At 42.1% G+C, this 23,098-nt stretch overlaps 1 protein-coding gene across 2 annotated transcripts in view; it reads right to left on the bottom strand.

Moving 5' to 3' along the window:
• Positions 1–23,098, bottom strand: part of LOC126334591 (allatostatin-A receptor-like) — a 1,378,228-nt gene that overhangs the window by 332,888 nt on the left and 1,022,242 nt on the right. Inside the window, exon 3 of one of the 2 annotated variants that reach the window (XM_049996983.1) lies at positions 20,803–20,980. The exons of the other annotated variant lie outside the window; for it this stretch is intronic. Within the exon in view, the coding sequence (XP_049852940.1) occupies positions 20,957–20,980 (24 nt within the window). The 3' untranslated portion in view covers positions 20,803–20,956. Of the gene's footprint in view, positions 1–20,802; positions 20,981–23,098 lie in introns of those variants that run through there. 2 annotated transcript variants of the gene reach the window in all.

The following is a 23,098-nucleotide window of genomic DNA, read 5'->3' on the forward strand; positions in this document are numbered from 1 at the left end:
TGACACCATAGGTTGCCTTCTATCAGTCCATCACTTCTTTTAGTCAAGCTGTGCAATAATTTTTTTTCTTCGCAATTCTGCTCAGTACGTACTCATTTGTTACTTACTCTTTACATATAATCTTCAACATTCGTTTGCAGCACCGCATTTCAGTAGTGTCTATTCTATTCTTGTCTGAACTGTTCCGTATCGTCCAAGTTCCACTTCCGTACAACGCTACCAGTCAGACAAACATTTTCACGTAAAACTTTTTAGCACCCAAATTTATATTTGATGTTAACAAATTATCCTTTTTCATACACCATTATCTCGCTATTGCAAGTTCAAACTTTATACTATTTCTTCTTCGACCATCGTCACATATTTTACTTTCCAAATAGCATAACTCATTTACTACTTTTACTGCCATTTTCTAATAAAATTCTCTCAGTGTCACCTGATTTGAGTCAGCTACATTTGAGTGCCCTTATTCTGCTTCTGTAGATAGTCATCTTTGAACCTACAATATCTTCGAGACTCTATGTATTCCATTTACCTGATCTTCCAAGCCCTTTGCCCCCCACTCACTGACAAAAATGCGGTGAAACCTTCAAACTTTAAAGTTTTAATATTTGTTCCCTGAATTAAATTACTTTGCCAAATATCTCTTTGACTGCTTTACTGCTAGCTAACTGTACAGACTGAATAAAATCAGTAATAGCTACAAGCGTGCTTCACAACTTTCTTAACTACTGTTTCCTTGAGACAGGATTGTCGCTTATCCCTGATTTTATTCAGTCGGTACATTGAGCAAGCTGTGACGGAAACAAAGTTGTAAAATATAAAGGGAAATAATATCAAGGAAAAAGGAATACAATTTTTCGGTTTGCTGACGACATTGTAATTTGGGTAGAAACGGCAAAGGACGTAGACGATTAGTAGAACGGAAAGGACAGCGTTGAAAAGAGATTATAAGACGATCATCAATAAAAGATAAGCAAAGGTAATGGAATATAGCGAAAATATATCAGGAGGTGCTGACGGAGTTACATTAGGTTGTTTTAAATTTGGGTAGCAATATAAATGACGATGGTCGAAGTTGAAAGAAATAAAATGCGGGCTGGCAACAAGAAAAACGTTTCTAAACAGAGGAATCTGTTTACAAGAAATTTAAATATAAGTGCTAAGAAGTCTTTTATGCCGGTATTTCTCTGAAATGTTGCCTTGTAGGGAAATCAAACGAGGGTGATAGACCGTTCAGTCTAATTGAGAACAGAAGCTTTTAAAACTTGGAACTGAAGAAGAATGCTGAAGGTCATACGAGGATATCGAATTCCTAAGAAAATGGGACTGAACGGAATTGCGAAAAGTGTTAGCACAAGTTGACTTAAAGAAGGGATCGACTGATAGGGCACACTGTCAGATACAGAGTAGTGTGTGAGGTAAAAATTACAGACTAAGGCCAAAGCTTGACCACAGTAAACAGATTCAGAAGGACGTGTGTTGCAGTAGTTTTGCAGAGAGACAGAGACTTGCACTGGATAGACTGGTGCGAAGAGCTGCACGAAATCAGTCTTCGGACTTAAAATTACTACAACAACAACAACTGAAATTGAAGTTTGTGAGAGAGTGATGGAAGCTTATGTTCAAACAAGACTGCATGGCATTCGAAAATAAGAATTTAAATAAGAAACTACTGAAAAGACATATAACAAGTAAGCAGCATTGGACAGCGAGGATGTGGGACAGGTCCCCATCGCCAAATAAAGCAGTCCTATTTCGCTTTTATTTTAAAGAAGGTTTGGCATGATATAAAGGTAACACAATTTTGGGAATACTGTAAATACACAAAAAATACTTATTGGGATGAAATATACAACAAAAATAATGTCTCGTTAAACACTAAACGTATGTTCACAAATGCTGTTTATTCAATGGCACTCTACGTTGCACGAGATATTGCCGGCGGAATTCGAGCGTTCTAAAGGCTCTTCATGCCGCAATAAACTGAATGAAAGCACTCGGTAGTATATCATAGAGCCACTATTAACGTCACTAAGTTCGGTTGCATGCTGGAAGCAATGATGTCCTGTGTTACAGAGCCTGTAAACATTCGAGGACGTCATACATTCTGCGATATGTCATTGCACTGAATTTAGAGAGCATATATCCACTGAAGAAATAACGCGAATTGTTCCGACGCAGGGCAGAAAATTGTATACATGTGTATCAAAGGAAATGTTCCTAATTTTACGATGTCATAGAGGACATGACAATAAACAATTTTTAGTTTTCAGTAATGCAGTGTCTGCAAACGCTTTATTTCCTGTAGAAAAACCAGTGCTCATGACTTAAGACTTCAAACGCTTTTACTTCAGCTGTTATTATTACCATGGAAACAATTAACAACCGAAATTAGTTTAATAGTATAAGTCACAGAATGTCTTCCGAATATCTTCCGTAAAATTTATTTACTTAGTTTATGATGTTAAAATTCACGACATTGCATTACTTCGAAAGTGAGTGAAGACGGGTATCCTAGTTGCAGAACTGATACTAGAAGTTAAATTTCCTGTCTGCAGTACATTACGAGTAGGACGAGAATGAATACTAGAGCCATGGTGCTTTCATGGAGTAGGAGATTGCAGGAATGGCAATAAATATTAGTCTGAATAGTAGTGATGAAGACAATTACCATGAACCCAACACCACCACGCCTAGGGACCTGGACCGACGAAACCTGCATGGAAAAAGGGAAAGTTGGTACAACTGATGAAATTACGAGTTTAACTTCAGATGCTAATCAATAGCGATTTTTTGTAAAATTTAAGTTCGCTCCATTTACTATTACTTTTTAGAGTGTTTTAATGCAGTTTCACTTTACTTTGAAACAAGGGCTAGTATTACACTGTTTTGTATCTTGACGAATGTCTGGTGTCAGGGAGAATGTCACATGGAGGGCTCTGTCCCCGCTCGTTCCCTGGCATGCCCATACATTTCAGTAAACAGGCATCAGCGCACTCTTATATAATCCGCAATTAGTCGTGCAATGGATAGTATACTATAAACAAACTTATTTGCCCATAACACTGCCAGTGGCAATTTGTGAGCCTTTCGTTCAGCAAGTGTTTGAATCTCAGCATAGAAGTCTAATTGACTTACCAAATTATATTCAGTTGCGAAGGTCTCAAAATCTTTGGGACGTTGTTGATGCATAGTTGATCTGAGACAGGTTTAACAGGTGTCAGAATGCTGAATGATCTCTCTACTTCAGTTACGTTCGTGGAAGTGTGTAAAAGATGCGCACATCTACACATACATTCGGAAATATGCTGGAAAATCTAAGCTGTTGTATCTTATTCTAGAAGTCGAACTGTTTCAATGCAATGTATCCAAAGTTTGAAGTATGAATAGTTATCAAATACTTAATTATTCTTCTAAATCTGTTGTGACATCATTATGGTATTGACTGACAAATAACTACCTTGCTTGAGCGACCTGATCGTCAGTCATCTTTGAGTACTTCCATTAAAACCCAAACGTTTTATCTACAATCTCCACTGTTTCACATCAGGTTTTCAAGTTAGACACTAGTGTCAATGATGACATAAAAACCTTTCCCTTGTCTAAACATACTGAATTTACATTTCTCACTTCATACCTGGCTTCATCATGAAATGATTTCCTCTTTTTAGTGCGCGCCTCCGGAAATTCGGCATCGACTTTAATTACACTGGTAAGAACTTTAGTTTCAGAGAGAATCATGTCCCAAATTCCGTGAAGATTTTTGACGTTATTTAACAAGCTCTCAAGGTCTATTTCCCCAATATCGATGGCTGTGCTTAGAGTTTGTAGTTTTTCGATTCTGTAGTCAACTGGTACCAACAAATTTAGTCAAACTGATGCCAAGATTAAACACTTGAACGAACTCCGACAACCCAAAAAACCCGTACAACATGACGTGTTTCTGATGACAAATGTAACTTACTGAGACTTCGACAGCAATGGCAATATTACCCGAGTGAGCTGCAATAGGCCTTACAGCGTCAGCCTGGGCACTTCAACGGGTATCAGATAGGGAATACAAAGTATTTCCAACACACTATTTCACAATTTCCTGTGATTGTGGACTGCATCAGAACAGGTTGTAAAGGACCTGAATCAATCCAAAAAAAAAGTATTTGCTTAACGACACATCTGAACTGCGTGTACTCCACATAAGGCAATGGCAAGCACACAGAGAAATTTTTGCGAGAGGCTCACTCTGAAAAAAAGATGGATCTGTGCTCCTTTATAAGACAGTCTGATATTACTTCTGTTGTTATAACATTGTCTGCAGCATTTACTGGCAGGAATTTAATTTTTCACAAATACTGATCGAATCAAATGTGCAATTTGTTTCTGCCCTGCCATGGGCTGGCGCTTCCCACAAAGTTCGTAGCTAGTAGAATATGCCATCTGCCGACGATTCTCCTGCCTTCTAGTGGAGACGAGAAAGAACTCTTTTTCTCTCGTAGGTCTGGTAGCATTCACTTGCTTTGGAGACTGCACCGATTGCAACTGAAGTAGGTAGGTAGGTGGAATGGCATGCCATCGCCGTAACTTTTAGGAATGTTGGAATACGATTTTGTGGGAATATCGTTATTTCTAACTTGTACTCCAGCTATAGTTCTTAGCTATGTGTACGTCTGTAAAGAGATTTTGTGTGTTTACCGGCAGCGCATTAAACTTGTTGAAATTAATAATACAGCTCCGGTATTCTGCTAGATTATTATGTGCACATAGGAGATACAAAAAAAAAGTCTTTAAAATCCCTGCACCTGATGTAATTCATATGGATATTAATGTAATCGTCGTAGTCTCGCTAGCTCCCTCTCGTTCCAGCTCGTTTTGTATTATCACGTTATAGGGGAGAGAGTGTGGCAGATATGATACACGAGTTGGGATGGAAGTCATTACAACATAGACGTTTTTCGTCGCGGCGAGACATTTTTACGAAATTTCAATCACCAACTTTCTCTTCCGAATGCGAAAATATTTTGTTGAGCCCAACCTGCATAGGTAGGAATGATAATCAAAATAAAATAAGAGAAATCAGAGCTCGAACAGAAAGGTTTAGGTGTTCGTTTTTCCCGCTCGCTGTTCGGGAATGGAATAGTAGAGAGATAGTATGATTGTGGTTCGATGAACCCTCTGCCAAGCACTTAAATGTGAATTGCAGAGTAGTCATGTAGATGTAGATGTAGATGTAGTCGGTTGTTGCGTACACAGGTCAACATAGGCGTGCGCTTATGCTTAGGCAAAAATCCTACATGCCACAATTCAACGTAGTATTCCATTTAATACGTTATTGTTTGTTCACATAAACATTCAGACACACGTACAACTGTATGTGTTACACGATAGCCAGTATCTGGTGTACTCTGAGTGCATAACGAAGTCGGTAGACCATGGCTATATGGCACGGACGATGGCAAGTGGCCTACCAATTTCTCCCAAGGGCTGGAGCGCCTTTATTGACGTGGCCGTATCTAGTACCATGCCAATTCCAACCGATGATCTACGGACCCAAATCTACATCACATGAAATTATGTTTGTTTTCGTATTTAAAGTTTCCTCATTTAGCAAGTAGTCTCAACACCTCTATATTAAGGCCAATTTCTATTAGATGTCCCGCAATTTAGAACTGCCTTACTCTCACAATCTCAGGGCCTCTGGATCGCAAGTTATTGGCCGCAGCATAAAGGACGGCCTTCTCTTTTGTCCGCCTACCTCCACAAGTCGCTGAACGGCAGAAACCGCGCAGTGCGCTGATGGCGAATTCTTTCAGTAATAATTTTTTTCTTTGGGCACCGAATTCTCGATTGTGAACATGCTTCTAAGAACCAGCTCTACGGAAAAAGAAGAATTCCAGAGTATGCCACAAATACCATGAAGGAATAACAAACGGTGAACTGAAACGACGCCTCTTGTGACTACAATATTCTAGACTGACGACACATTCTATGTGAGAGTGTACTCTCCAGATCCATATGTCCAATGCAAAAGAATTTTACTATCTGGCAGAGCTATTTTAGTACTCTAATAACTAATAATAAAGAAGACATCCCATTACAATCGAATGCACGTATCTGTTCTCTTAAGTATGATACCTCGCTACAATTTTTGTAAATAAGATACGTATGTTGCAAGTGAAAAACCGAGCAATTGCAGAAAAACTTCTGTAATGGTTTCTACTATTTGTTTTTCTTATAGTGACAAGTACAAGGCGTGTCTCAGTGTCCTGTCTGCTGTGTAATCCTTTGCAGAGACCGTACGGTATTCACTTGCTATCATTTACTGAAACTATTGACTACCTGCATCCTTTAAGTCATGAGTGATTCATGGCCTTAAATTCATGAAGACCCTCTTTCAGCCCCAATATCCAAAGGGAATTTTTCTGTGTGTAGACTGCAACGAATCAGATTGATAAGCACGGCTAAGGAGCATTTTAAAACACGAGTAGTAGCTCTGAGTTCATGAAAAATTTGTCCATTACCGTAGATGGAAAAGTGAAAACTGTGGCAGCCTGGTAACAAAATGTTCGGAAAGTTTCCTCCACCTTCATGTGTCATGTGGAGTGAGTGAATTATTCCCATGCGGGCTTTGCGGAGATACATCAGCACAATCTCTCTCTGTTTCATAGCGTTTATCCCATCTTACAGGGTCCTCAGTTTTCCACGATTTCGCAAATTTAATTTACTGTAAATCTGAGGCCGAATGCAATTCGCGTCGCCACAGTTGACAATTAACCTGACGGGGCGAGACCGTGTGCGCTCTCTGTCTGTGTACAACGTTAGCTTCGTTCCGTGTGGTAACAGATTTAAACTCTTTGTGCATCGTACGCCGCTGGTGGTCATTGTAGGCGCCTTAACGGCTGTACGATATCTGAATGCCATTCTCCGACCGATAGCGCAACCATATCGGCAGCATATTGGCGAGGTATTCGTCTTAATGGATGACAATTCGCGCCTTATCGTGAACATCTTGTGAATGACCTCCTTCTGGATAATGGCATCGCTCGACTAGAATAGCCAGCATGTTCTCCAGACCCTGAGCCCTATCGAACATGCTTGGGATAGACTGAAAAGGGCTTTTATGACTCACCCACCACTCTGAGGGATCTACACGGAATCGCCGTTGAGGAGAAGGACAACGTGGACCAACAGTGCCTTGATGAACTTGTGCCTAGTATGCCACGACGAATACAGACATGCATCAATGCAAGAGGACGTGCTATTTGGCATTAGTGCTAGCAGTGCGTACATCAGCCTGGACCGCCATCTCTGAAGGTCTCGCTGTATGGTGGTACAACATGCAATGTGTGGTGTTCATGAGCAATAAAAAGGGCGGGCCTCCATTCCAGTTTTCTGTACAGTTTCCGGAACTCCCGAGAGTGAGGTGAAGCAAAACATTTTTGATGTGAGTAATAAACCGGTGCAAAAAGAGGTGAGGTACTAGCTGAGTTAATAGAGTCAAACATTCTACTCTGATGTTGTCAACAAGCTGGTCTCTCAGTGGGAGGAATTTGTCTGTCACCACGGTTATTACATTGAGAAAGAAAAATATAGATATGACGAATAAAGATGTAGATTGTTAACGAAGTTTGTTTTATTTAATAAGCTTTAAGAGAGTTCACATAAAAAATTCGTAGGTATTACTTTTCTGCACTCCCTCGTATCTGGGTTATGAGCAGCACATTATGATACTAGTTTCTCAAAAAAAAAAAAAAAAAAAAAAAAAAAAAAAAAATTGTTCAAATGGCTCTGAGCACTATGGGACTTAACATCTATGGGCATCAGGCCATCACACAACACCCAGTCATCACGAGACAGAGAAAACCCATGACCCCGCCGGGAATCCGGGCGTGGGAAGCGAGAACGCTACCGCACGACCACGAGATGTGGGCTAGTTTCTTATGTAGCGCATATGTTGTAGTTTGTTTTTGTCGATACGTGTTACCTCGACCGTCCCCCACATATAGAACTCCACAGACATCAAAACAGGAGAGGTATGGCTAGTGAAGAGCCCACAATTCAGGTCGTGTATCGTCCGGGTAGTGAATTCAGATACTGCTTGATAGCTCAGTGGTAGTTGTGAGATGTTATATTCACCAAAACAAGTCTGATGCCCAACATCTATGGTAGTAAGAAACAAGTCCCTTACTTCAGTAAACTGATTGCTTTGCAGCGTAGTTGGCTAGCATGTTTGGAATTAATGTGTTTACAGGACATTACATCGAAAACATACGTAATATGGGCGACACCATGATAAATAAATAGTATTTATTAAAATATTTTATACGGAATAAAGCACTCACGTCAGAGGTTTGAGTGATGGATCATGAGTGGACTGCAGTCCAACCTAAGCAGTGAAAGAGAACTGTCTACCTTATGTAAGTTCGTCCTGTAGTGCTGTATCTAACAGTTTTGGATTCTGGAAGGGGATAAGGATATCACTTCGCATTCGGCAGTTATTGTCTCACGAGCACTCATTTACTGCGTCTGGTCATAACTACGGAAAATGACGACAAGCACCTGCTGGAACTGTAGGCTACTGTTTCTGGCGAACAGCAACTATTCCTGCCACTGCGTCAACTTCTCCGTCCTTCTTTATTTGTGAGGGGCGGAATAATCTTGCATCCGCGACCTCACTGGGGAAAGTAGAAAGTATTTACCCGTGTCAGCGCCCTTAGTGGCACTGATGTAACTGTTAGCGGATGGGCCGGCCGGAGTGGCCGAGCGATTTTAGGCGCTTCAGTCCAGAACCGCGTGACCGCTACGCTCACAGGTTCGAATCCTGGCTCGGGCATGGATGTGTGTGATGTCCTTAGGTTAGTTAGGTTTAAGTAGTTCTGAGTTCTATGGGACTGATGACCTCAGAATTTAAGTCCCATAGTGCTCAGAGCCATTTTAACCATTTTGTTAGCGAATGGAGCAGGCTATTTGACGATTCGTAGCAGAAAAATTAATAGGCTGCTGTTTATGAGTGACATCTACGCGCCGACAGATCGGAAATGAGGCGCCAAGCGTGAGGAGTGTTGGCGCTGTCTGCTGCCGTCGCCATGTACCGTGGTGGCATTTACAGTACGTTTCATCTCTATACAGGGTCTGGATAGCAAGCAAAATCCTTGTGCAAAGTTTATCAATAAATCTCTGACCAGTTACCGTATCGACGAAGAAGGGACCGAGGAATTCGTGTGATAAGTGACCGCAGCACACATTAAACCCCAGTAGTTTCACTGCTTTGTCCATAAGAATGAGAAGAGTTTCGAGATCCCAGTTAATTGAATTGTGGCAGCTCACAGTACTACTAAGTATCAGTTGCGTTTCATCAGGTCACAAAAATCGCCACAAGTAAGAAACAATTGTCTGTGCTATTAATCCCTTCGGACATTGGTACTTCATATTTATTGGCAAATACCAGGCACTCGACTCTCAATAAATACGTTCTTCGTGGACGAAATACACGGAAGACTGCAGACTGTGACACATAGAAGACGACATATGGAAGTTTGGGTGCACGGATAGCCGAAGGAGTTAAGGCAACCGCTTGCGTAAAGCGGGAAATGCGATTTAGAGTCCCGGTCAGGCACAAGTGTTCGTTGTCGTCATTCCAATATTCAGACTATGGTGGACATTACTCGTGATCGCGAACACGTTTCGTGCACACGGATTTTCCTGAAGTATCGTCGCGAATACTGTGCTCAAAGCACTCACAACATTCCGTTCTTCGTTAGGTGTCGTCCCCGTAACAGTCTTAGGATGCACGCACTCGACTTGACTAGCTGACACTAATTTCACACCTTCTGTGGTTCACTGAAATCTGTGTTGACGGATAAAATGTTGCAACACCACAACACTCGACTTTGGATGTTTTGTTGTTCGTGACTGGTGACATCTTGCCTTCGCAACATTGCCAAAAATTATGACAAATACGGGCAACTGTATGTCTCGTTGTTGGTCGGGTTCCAAATCTTTCTGCCATTGTCGTTGTACCTCATGAATGTCCTTGTACTTCTTGAACCAGTTCAATACATCCTTCCGTTCCAGAAATACACTCATGGAAATGGAAAAAAGAACACATTGACACCGGTGTGTCGGACCCACCATACTTGCTCCGGACACTGCGAGAGGGCTGTACAAGCAATGATCACACGCACGGCACAGCGGACACACCAGGAACCGCGGTGTTGGCCGTCGAATGGCGCTAGCTGCGCAGCATTTGTGCACCACCGCCGTCAGTGTCAGCCAGTTTGCCGTGTCATGCGACAGCGTGGACGTGAACCGTAAGTGCAGTTGACGGACTTTGAGCGAGGGCGTATAGTGGGCATGTGGGAGGCCAGGTGGACGTACCGCCGAATTGCTCAACACGTGGGGCGTGAGATCTCCACAGTACATCGATGTTGTCGCCAGTGGTCGGCGGAAGGTACACGTGCCCGTCGACCTGGGACCGGACCGCAGCGACGCACGGATGCACGCCAAGACCGTAGGATCGTACGTAGTGCCTTAGGGGACCGCACCGCCACTTCCCAGCAAATTAGGGACACTGTTGCTCTTGGGGTATCGGCGAGGACCATTCGCAACCGTGTCCATGAAGCTGGGCTACGGTCCCGCACAACGTTAGGCTGTCTTCCGCTCACGCCCCAACATCGTGCAGCCCGCCTCCAGTGATGTCGCGACAGGCGTGAATGGAGGGACGAATGGAGACGTGTCGTCTTCAGCGATGAGAGTCGCTTCTGCCTTGGTGCCAATGATGGTCGTATGCGTGTTTGGCGCCGTGCAGGTGAGCGCCACAATCAGGACTGCATACGACCGAGGCACACAGGGCCAACACCCGGCATCATGGTGTGGGCAGCGATCTCCTACACTGGCCGTACACCTCTGGTGATCGTCGAGGGGACACTGAATAGTGCACGGTACATCCAAACCGTCATCGAACCCATCGTTCTACCATTCCTAGACCGGCAAGGGAACTTGCTGTTCCCACAGGACAATGCACGTCCGCATGTATCCCGTGCCACCCAACGTGCTCTACAAGGTGTAAGTCAACTTCCCTGGCCAGCAAGATCTCCGGATCTGTCCCCCATTGAGCATGTTTGGGACTGGATGAAGCGTCGTCTCACGCGGTCTGCACGTCCAGCACGAACGCTGGTCCAACTGAGGCGCCAGGTGGAAATGGCATGGCAAGCCGTTCCACAGGACTACATCCAGCATCTCTACGATCGTCTCCATGGGAGAATAACAGCCCTGCATTGCTGCGAAAGGTGGATATACACTGTACTAGTGCCGACATTGTGCATGCTCTGTTGCCTGTGTCTATGTGCCTGTGGTTCTGTCAGTGTGATCATGTGATGTATCTGACCCCCGGAATGTGTCAATAAAGTTTCCCATTCCTGGGACAATGAATTCAAGGTGTTCTTATTTCAATTTCCAGGAGTGTAGTAATGTCGCTTCCATCGCTGTTAGTCCTAGACTGTGTTCTGCTCGTCGCGGCAACCCCTCCGCCTGCACTTACGCGAGCTACTTCCACTGCCACCCACGCACGACGAATATAATAGTTGTACTCACTTCCACATGAAATTATTAATTGGAAGAATTTTTTAAAATTATTTAATTGAAAAATGTGAGTAGGTTACAATTGTGGGTTTCTGCATGTTATCTAAAGCAGATGAATGTTATATAAGTCAACTAGTTGTATTATGCAGTACATCGACGTGACTGCTCTGCAATTCACACTTAAGGGTCTCAAAGAGGCTTCATTGAACCTGTTTGATGGCACAGAGTGCAAAATGTTTATTGGTCATTTTACCAACATAAAGAGACTGGCGCATAAGTAATCCAGTTAAACATCACTGGAATGCATTTGGAAACTTCAGATTTAAATTGTTTTTAAAAATTTTATACGATGACATTGAGTATGTCGCTTATACACTCCTGGAAATGGAAAAAAGAACACATTGACACCGGTGTGTCAGAGCCACCATACTTGCTCCGGACACTGCGAGAGGGCTGTACAAGCAATGATCACACGCACGGCACAGCGGACACACCAGGAACCGCGGTGTTGGCCGTCGAATGGCGCAAGCTGCGCTGCATTTGTGCACCGCCGCCGTCAGTGTCAGCCAGTTTGCCGTGGTATACGGAGCTCCATCGCAGTCTTTAACACTGGTAGCATGCCGCGACAGCGTGGACGTGAGCCGTATGTGCAGTTGACGAACTTTGAGCGAGGGCGTATAGTGGGCATGCGGGAGGCCGGGTGGACGTACCGCCGAATTGCTCAACACGTGGGGCGTGAGGTCTCCACAGTACATCGATGTTGTCGCCAGTGGTCGGCGGAAGGTGCACGTGCCCGTCGACCTGGGACCGGACCGCAGCGACGCACGGATGCACGCCAATACCGTAGGATCCTACGCAGTGCCGTAGGGGACCGCACCGCCACTTCCCAGCAAATTAGGGACACTGTTGCTCCTGGGGTATCGGCGAGGACCATTCGCAACCGTCTCCATGAAGCTGGGCTACGGTCCCGCACACCGTTAGGCCGTCTTCCGCTGAAGCCCCAACATCGTGCAGCCCGCCTCCAGTGGTGTCGCGACAGGCGTGAATGGAGGGACGAATGGAGACGTGTCGTCTTCAGAGATGAGAGTCGCTTCTGCCTTGGTGCCAATGATGGTCGTATGCGTGTTTGGCGCCGTGCACGTGAGCGCCACAGTCAGGACTGCATACGACCGAGGCACACAGGGCCAACACCCAGCATCATGGTGTAGGGAGCGATCTCCTACACTGGCCGTACACCTCTGGTGATCGTCGAGGGGACACTGAATAGTGCACGGTACATCCAAACCGTCATTGAACCCATCGTTCTACCATTCCTAGACCGGCAAGGGAACTTGCTGTTCCAACAGGACAATGCACGTCCGCATGTATCCCGTGCCACCCAACGTGCTCTAGAAGGTGTAAGTCAACTACCCTGACCAGCAAGATCTCCGTATCTGTCCCCCATTGAGCATGTTTGGGACTGGATGAAGCGTCGTCTCACGCGGTCTGCACGTCCAGCATGAACGCTGGTCCAACTGAGGCGCCAGGTGGAAATGGCATGGCAAGCCGTTCCACAGGACTACATCCAGCATCTCTACGATCGTCTCCATGGGAGAATAGCAGCCTGCATTGCTGCGAAAGGTGGATATACACTGTACTAGTGCCGACATTGTGCATGCTTTGTTGCCTGTGTCTATGTGCCTGTGGTTCTGTCAGTGTGATCATGTGATGTATCTGACCCCAGGAATGTTTCAATAAAGTTTCCCCTTCCTGGGACAATGAATTCACGGTGTTCTTATTTCAATTTCCAGGAGTGTATTTCTGCGAATAGGATAGAACTGCATTTGCAATAGTCTCTTTAAGTCAGATTATCAGTGTTGCATATGGGCTTATGAAAGCAGAAATTCCATTAATCAACAGACGATAGGGTTCTAGCCGATAATCAAAGCTTATTTAAGCAGGTGTAAAAAGTTTGCCGTAAAAGTGTAATTGGCATGTACCATATTGCGAGACTGGGATCTTTCCGTTCTTTAAGTACTGACTCAATGGATCGTGTCGTCCAGCGTTAATGCATTTCAATATGTCGTCATTGACTTTGCAACCATCAAGTAGGGTTTATATCAGTCACGTATTTCCTATATTATCTCACTGTGGCAGTGGGCCCAAATTTTACACACTCGTATCCATTACCGTCCATCTACCCCACAATGTACACTACTGTACATTAAAATTGCTACACAAAGAAGAAATGCAGATGATAAACGGATATTCATTGGAAAAACATATTATACTAGAAATGACATGTGATTACATTTTCAGGGAATTTGGGTGTATACATCCTGAGAAATCAGTACCCAGAACAACCACCTCTGGCCGTAATAACGGCCTTGTACGCCTAGGCATTGAGTCAAACAGAGAATGGATGGCGTGTACAGGTACAGCTGCCCATGCAGCTTCAACACCATACCACAGTTCATCAAGAGTAGTGACTGGCGTATTGTGACGGGCCAGTTGCTGGGCCACCACTGACCAGACGTTTTCAATTGGTGAGAGATCTGGAGAATGTGCTGGCCAGGGCAGCTGTCGAACATTTTCTGTATCCAGAAAGGCCCGTACACGAACTGCAAAATGCGATCTTTCATTATTCTGCTGAAATGTAGGGTTTCGCAGGAATCGGATAAAGGGTAGAGCCACGGGTCGTAACAAATCTGAAATGTAACGTCCACTGTTCAAAGTGCCGTCAATGCGAACAAGAGGTGATCGAGACATGTAACGAATGGCACCCCATACCGTCACGCCGGGTGATACGCCAGTATGGCGATGACGAATATACGCTTGCAATGTGCATTCACCGCGATGTCGCCAAACACGGATGAGACCATCATGATGCTGTAAACAGAACCTGGATTCATCCGAAAAAATGGCGTTTTGCCATTCGTGCACCCAGGTTCGTCGTTGAGTGCACCATCGCAGACGTTTCTGTCTGTGATGCAGCGTCAAGTGTAACCTCAGCCATGCTCTCCGAGCTGATAGTCCATGCTGCTGCAAACGTCGTCGAACTGTTCGTGCAGATGGGTTTTGTCTTGTAAACGTCCCCATCTGTTGACTCAGGCATCGAGACGTGACTGCACGATCCGTTAGAGCTATCTGGATAAGAAGCCTGTCATCTCGACTGCTAGTGATACGAGGCCGTTGGTATCTAGCACGGCGTTCCGTATTACCCCCCTGAACCCACCGATTCCATATTCTGCTAACAGTCACTGGATCTCGACTAGCGCGAGCAGTAATGTCGTGATACGATAAACCGCAGTCGCGATAGGCTACAATCGGACCATTACCAAAGTAGGAAGCGTGATGGTACGTATTGCTCCTCCTTACAAGAGGCATCACAACAACGTTTCACCAGGCAACGCCGGTGAACTGCTGATTGTGTATGAGAAATCGGCTGGAAACTTTCCTCATGTCAGCACGATGTAGGTGTCGCCACCGGAGCCAACCTTGTGTGAATGCTCTGAAAAGCTAATCATTTGCATATCACAGCATCTTCTTCCTGTCGGTTAAATTTCGCGTCTATACCAAGTCATCTTCGTGGTGTAGCAATTTTCATGACCAGTAGTGTACATAAAGGAAACCTTGAATAGAACACCAGCCTAACGCATTCTGCATGGCTAAAAGGTCGCGGAATCATAAGACCCATAATAATAGGTCACACCTCATTAACTTTTATATGTTTGTTTTATTCATTTTGTGGTTGCTTGATGTTTCCCCTAAATGGGCGCGTTTATCACGTATATGGCGGATGTACTGGTAATCAGGATGTACCGCTGCGTACAATAGGAATAACACCAGTAGAAGCGCGCCTACCGAATCTGCAGCAGCGGCAGTTAGCCCGCGGGGTGTTTACATGTTTCGCGTCGGCCGTAAAGATTACAGCCTGAGTTACGACGTTAATGCTTCGGATAACAAAGAACGGCGCCTGCGGCTGATATGTATATTTACGTGTATAAATGATTCTCAAAAGTGCAGTCGTGAAAATGTGGACTTCTAGTCGACTATACGACTATGTGGAGTACAACTGGAGCGAACCTGAAGAATAAAAAAATTAAGTTAAATGTTCACTTATGCTGAACATAAGTGGATAACCATGTTTAATAACCTACAATTTCTTCGAATGTAGGCTCACATTTATTCAGCAGTACTGTTCCACTGCTCGACGAATAATTTTTGGTTTTTAGCATCTCCTAATAAAAGGTAACCAATGCTAACGACGTTGATGCAACCTCCCGTCTATTAAAAACCAAAATATCACTTACTGCTGACATTATCTGGAAATACGTGGAAATAAACGCTTATTAGTAGCTGGTACTGGATGGGCAAGCTCTAAAGTCTTTCCTTCACACAGGTGGGCCGCGTTTATTTCTCCAGCTTCTAGAGGACACTGTAAATATCGTTTTCAACCAGTCTACAGGGGAATATGCGTAAACGCGCTTTGCGTGTAAGCATTAGTCACATTTGTTTAATCGAGGTGTCAGACATTTATTTCGAGCGGTGTTGGAGCTGTTGGTTTAGTGGTACAGTGTGTGCGTGGAAATCTGCAGGACTGGGGATGAGATCCCGAATTCAGTGTGCCTTTAGTCTAGCATTCATCTCTCAACGATGTGAGCAATCGTCAGAAACATCGGACTTCACGGTAAACTAGAAGTGGATAACTGGGTAAACGAGAGACACGGAATTCACCGAATAAGCGTCTAACTGAAATTAGCTGTACTCGGCCAATGAGGCACATTAAATTATTACCATTACCATTACTTTTATTATTATTATTATTATTATTAATTATTATTATTATTGTCTCTCCTTTCTCAAATGTTATATCTGGTTAAAAATGGAAAGTGACACGGACCTTGATCAAGCGTGACTTCCTTTTAACTGTACGGTATATGTTACATTGCATTTAGGAACTTTCGGGTAACTGAACATATATCAATAATTACAGACTACTGTAATTGTATGTATACGTTTGGATGTAGCTGTATTGCGTTGATGTACTGGTGGATATTTTGTGGTATGACTCCTGTAGTTGATAGTATAATTGGTATAATGTCAACTTTATCCTGATGCCACATGTCCTTGACTTCGTCAGCCAGTTGGATGTATTTTTAAATTTTTTCTCCTGTTTTCTTCTGTATATTTGTTGTATTGGGTATGGATCTTTCGATTAGTTGTGTTAATTTTTTCTTTTTATTGTTGAGTATGATGTCACTTTGTTATGTGGTGTTGTTTTATCTGTTATAATGGTTTTGTTCCAGTATAATTTGTATTCATCATTCTCCAGTACATTTTGTGGTGCATACTTGTAAGTGGGAACGTGTTGCTTTAATAGTTTATGTTGTATGGCGAGATGTTGATGTATTATTTTTGCTACATTGTCATGTGTTCTGGGGTATTCTGTATTTGCTAGTATTGTACATCCGCTTGTGATGTGATCTACTGTTTCTATTTGTTGTTTGCAAAGTCTGCATTTATCTGTTGTGGTGTTGGGATCTTTAATAGTATGCTTCCTATGATATCTGGTGTTTATTGTTTGATCCTGTATTGTAATCATGAATCCCTCCATCTCACTGTATATATTGCCCTTTTTTAGCCATGTATTGGATGCGTCTTGATCGATGTATGACTGTGCTAGATGATACGGGTGTTTGCCATGTAGTGTTTTCTTTTTCCAATTTCCTTTCTTAATATCTGTTGAAGTCATGAGATCTAAAGGATTGTAGAAGTGGTTATGAAACTGCAGTGGTGTAGCCGATGTATTTATATGAGTGATTGCTTTGTGTATTTTGCTAGTCTCTGCTCGTTCTATAAAGAATTTTTTTAAATTGTCTACCTGTCCATAATGTAGGTTTTTTTTTTGTCGATAAATCCTCTTCCTCCTTCCTTTCTGCTCAATGTGTCTCTTTTTGTTGCTGAATGTATGTGATGTATTCTATATTTGTGGCATTGTGATCGTGTAAGTGTATTGAGTGCTTCTAGGTCTGTGTTACTCTATTTCACTACTCCAAATGAGTAGGTCAATATTGGTATAGCATAAGTATACCTAGCTTTTGTTTTGTTTCTTGCTGTCAATTCTGTTTTCAGTATTTTTGTTAGTGTTTGTCTATATTTTTCTTTTAATTTTTCTTCAATATTTGTATTATCTATTCCCATTCTTGTCTGTATCCTAGATATTTATAGGCATCTGTTTTATTCCATCGCTTCTATGCACTGGCTGTGGTTATCCAAAATGTAATCATCTTGTTTAGTGCGTTTTCCCTTGACTATACTATTTTTCTTACATTTGTCTGTTCCAAAAGCCACATTTATATCATTGCTGAATACTTCTCCTCTCGTTAGTAATTGGTTGAGTTGCTGATTTGTTGCTGCCAGTAGTTTTAGATCATCCATGTATAGCAAATGTGTGATTTTGTGTTATGTTCCAGTAATATTGTATCCATAATTTGTATTATTTAGCATGTTGGATAGTGGATTCAGAGCAAAGCAGAACCAGAAAGGACTTAATGAATCTCCTTGGTATATTCTACGCTTAATCTGTGATCTGATATTATTTGAATTTGTTTGGATATTGAGTGTGGTTTTCCAATTTTTCATTACTATGTTTAGGAACTGTATCAATTTAGGATCTACTTTATATATTTCCAATATCTGTAGCAACCATGAGTGTTGTACACTATCAAAAGCTTTTTGGTAATCAATGTATGCGTAGTGTTGCGACCTTTGTTTGGTTTTAGCTTGATATGTCACCTCTGCAACTATCATCAGTTGCTCTTTACATCCTCGTGCTCCTTTGCAACAGCCTTTTTGTTCTTCATTTATAATTTTGTTCTGGGCTGTATGTGTCATTAATTTTATTATTATTATTATTATTACTTCGTTCGTTAGAAACGACAAGAGAGTGGAACACGGACCGTGGGCAATAAAAACCTCGCTCTAGAGACCACGCTATAGCTTTCGATTTAAAGCTTCAGGAGAATAATTATAATGGCCATTCTACACCTTGTGCACACCAATAATGTTTGAAAATTGCTTACTATATTGAAATAATTTGTTCGGTAGGTAGCTGCTGAATAATTACCGAGATTTGAACAAGTATGCTCTGTGACATAACCTACGCTGACATTAACAGAGAAACTCTTCCAAGGTTAGCAGAGACGTCAAACTACGGAAGCACATGTTTGTGTAACTGTTATCCTACCTTAAATAATGTATCGTTTCAATAAAAAAAATCTCTATTGACAAAATTACGGGTAGCACCCTCACATAGAAATACCTGTCTCGACCAACGTGTCACTAACCGAAATAAAGTTTTACATACTTAAACGGTCTTGACGTATTAGAGCCGAAAGTATTTCATATACTATTCTGTGTAGTGACATACTGCATAAATTCTAAATTAGCTAATAGACGTTGTATAATTTTCTCAGGTTCAGTCTTAAATAGGTCAGTTCAACTCTTGAATGAAGGAGTTCATTACGATTCCAAGCTTAATGTGTATCAAAGCAATAGGCTTTCTCAGACTCCACAATTTCTCAAGACGAACAACTGAAGGGGGTAAATATGTTGTGGAGTTGCTAACTATATGTTCAGTTCTTCGGATACTTACCTACAAAGGTCTGATGATTTACAATCTTCATTACATGTTTTCTGCAAAGAATATGCTGTATATAAGTATGTCAGTGGCCCAGAGTACATTTTCGGCGTAATGTTAACAAACTGAACTACGCAAAACAATCCACTATCTGTTACTTCCATAACGAAATTCAACAACCACACGCAGAGTAAAAGTTCCTGAATATAATCCTGTCGCGGGAACTGTGATGAATGATATCTCCTTCAAGTTCTAATCAGTGTCCATATTTAAAAATAGATGAATATAAATTTTTACATATTGACTTCAGACTATATCCTGCTTTTAATTCGCTTCATTGTACACAACAGTATGAATTCATTTTTTCTAAGTTAAAACATAGTCCATTCAGGAAATAATGAACAATAATTTTGCCAATAAGTACATTTCCCTTTCTTATAAATATGACAAAAGAAGGCACTTATTTACGATAAGAATATCAGTGGGCTCCGTATCCGACACTACGGTAAGGCAGTAAGGCATTAAAAAGACAATTTTCGATGGAGCTGCCTGTCACATGCCACTGCTCTAGATTAGACAAAGGCGAAATAAATTTTAGAGTGGCGTATCAAAGAGTGCTGCTCTTTGAAACAGGAACTGTTTACTATTATCTAGTGATCAGATATCGAAGTTTCGGTACCCATTTACCAAACACAGACTACATCGCTCAGGGAAGCATTAGAGCGGCGTAATTACAGACGCTATAATTACGGCATAGTGTGAAAACCGTTAGAAAAGCTGAAAATAAGTGACATAAGTTTGTAATGGTGATGCCGTGGAACGAGTCACGAATAGAATCAGCAACAACATTGTGATCACTAACAGCCAATTTTAACAACATAGCGTTCCTTCGAAACTAGTCAGCGATTCACTGACGCTGGATGAGACTTTCATACTGATTCCTGAAAGGTTTCGTCTCACTGGTTTTTAATAGATGATATATTAACTCAGCAGAAGATCAGCGGAGTGTTCTGACTCGAGAAAAATTCTTCGATAGTCTGGTTAAGAAATGATCAATTGTTGAAGAGTTTAAATTTAAGCTGAGGAATATACTGAACGCCAAGTACTGATTTACACAAGTAAAACTTCTGCGTTTCAGAAGAGGCGTTACGAATGTGTGGAGTGTATGGTAGCCTAGATCGTTAACGATGTCGAAGACTCTCGGAGCTATTATGTTTACTGTTTATACGATGTGACGACCATCAGAGACAGGAGAAAAAAGACTCGCTCAATCCAGATGTGTCACTGCGACCAAAGGTAGATGAAACCTCTCACTGTTATTCTTTGGCAGCTCGTAGTTCAGTGAGTACTTCAGTCACATCCCAGCATCCGTTCAGAAGTGTTATACGCGGCGGGGAGCTCTGGTAATCCGTAGCGTAACGTTCAGTTATTATGGAGAATTACGAAGCATCATCTGTAAACCGTTAATCCGGAAATAAGTGATTTCACGGGGAAGTTTTAAATACAAAGATTTTACCTCTATCATCACAGGGTTTTATTACAAGCCAATTAATCTTTGTAACTAATGTTCTGCACAAAAAGTTGATATCTATATTCCACGTGACGCAACAAATAAAGCATGTATCTGAACATTACTTCCTTTTCACATTTGTATGCTTTTAACTGCACTACTACCATAACTACTACTACTAGTACTCCTACTACTACTACTAATAATAATAATAAAACTGACAATATAGTGTAACTTCACCTGAGGACTCAAACTGGAACATAGGTGTTTACCTGAAAAAAATAGAGAAAATAAAGATAAATAAATCTCGACAATATTAGTCATATGAGGCGCTATTTTTAAAATATCGAAAGTTAATTTAATACAAGATTTGATAATGTTAGATTATAATTGATGATAAACAAGGGAATCGATCGTCCAGATAAAATTGTGCGCACTCGCAGAACACATTCATGAAAAACTAATTAAAATTGTGTACATGTATAATTCACATTCAGAAATGTTATATACTACTTACTGACTGATTTGAAGTGATCTTCGGATGGTGAACGGCTTCATTTACTTTTATACGATAGTACTACTAATTCACCAACGAGTGGGTTAGGCTTCCATTCATTTTTTATAGCAATTGGTTGTAGTCAAGTTTATCTGCAACTATTCCTTCACTTCCTCTGCATATAGTTTCCCTCATTCATTCAGTAGTGTGGGTATTACAATAATCCAACAATCCTGTGCTAATTCTATCTTTGATTTTTTTTTTTTTTTTTTGCTGCTATGGTGGTCGCGATTTTTTGGAAGTATGTACAGCTTCAGATTTGAATAGTTTTCACACTCTCAACAAGGTTAGTAACTACGTATGCGCATAGGGACACACACTAGGACGTACACACACACACACACACACACACACACACACACACACTTTACAAGCGTCGAACTGTCCTTATCACGTTGTTAAGGATGTGGGAAGCCGAAGCGATTTTTTCCAATGAAAGAGCTGGTTGAAAATGAAGAACAACGCACTCAATGCACTGGGTCCACATGGACGCCAGTAGGTTAGTCAGTGATGCCAGTAGTCAGTCACGGCGGTTTTGAGACAAAGTTAATCTTTCGTCAGAACAAAGTACAAAACAGAGGTGTAGGAGACGATTCGTGTCACTCATAGCTGAACCTGGGTCCAGATAGAGAGTACACTGCGTTTCATCGTTTCAGGCTGTGGCCAGCAGTTAACCCATGATTTCACTCTCTTGCACACCACGGACAGACATACACATATGCTCACTCCGTCAGCGCAAAACGTTTTGAGACTGAGTCAGTAAAAAGCAGAGAAAAGTTCGATGGTTTGAGTACAATGCACAGAAAGTTCAACCCCACAAATCTATCATAAAAGTCCTTCTTTGTAATGTTGTTCAGATCTTGTTATGTCTTCAGAACGATTACCCTTCATGTAAATTCATGAAGTTTGTGGTTATGTGATAGGTTCGTATTGGTAACGTGCTGACTCATGATTTCACTCTCTTGCAAACCACGGACAGACATACACACATGATCACTCCGTCAGCGCAAAAAGTTTTGAGACTGGGTCAATAAAAAGCAGAGAAAAGTTCGATGGTTTGAGTACAATGCACAGAAAGTTCAACCCCACAAATCTATCATAAAAGTCCTTCTTTGTAATGTTGTTCAGATCTTGTTATGTCTTCAGAACGATTACCCTTCATGTAAATTCATGAAGTTTGTGGTTATGTGATAGGTTCGTATTGGTAACGTGCAGACCAGCGGTGATTCTTTTCCAGAAAAGATTTGGCAGCGCTTTGCAGTTGAATCAAGTGACGGAATGCGATTACGCGTCGTTGTTTTTGTTCATAAACCAAAGTAGATGTTGAAGAGCAATTCGGGGATGACGATTGCATCTTTCAACACGATCGAACACCTGTTCATAAAGCACAGCCTGTGTTTACACGACAATAACATCCCTGTAATGGACTGACCTGCACAGAGTCCTAACCTAAATACTATTGAAAACCTTTGGGATGTTTTGGAATGCCGACATCGTGCCAGACCTCACCGACCGACATCGACACCTCTCCTCAGCGCAGCACTTGGTGAAGAATGGGCTGCCATTCCACAAGAAACCTTGCAGCACCTGATTGAACGTATGCCCGCGAGAGCGGAAGTTGTCATCAAGGCTAAGGGTGGGCCAACAACATACTGAATTCCAGAATTACCGATGGAGGGGGCCACTAACTTGTAGGTCATTTTCAGCCAGGTGTCAGGGTACTTTTGATCAATAGTGTATGTTTCGTAAGTCACCTGCGCAATATAGTGTATTGTAAAGTGGTACACATTCATTTAATATGTTAACCAACATTGTAACTGTAACATACCTTTAA

This window comes from Schistocerca gregaria, chromosome 2 (assembly GCF_023897955.1).
Source record: "Schistocerca gregaria isolate iqSchGreg1 chromosome 2, iqSchGreg1.2, whole genome shotgun sequence".
Lineage (NCBI taxonomy): Eukaryota > Metazoa > Arthropoda > Insecta > Orthoptera > Acrididae > Schistocerca > Schistocerca gregaria.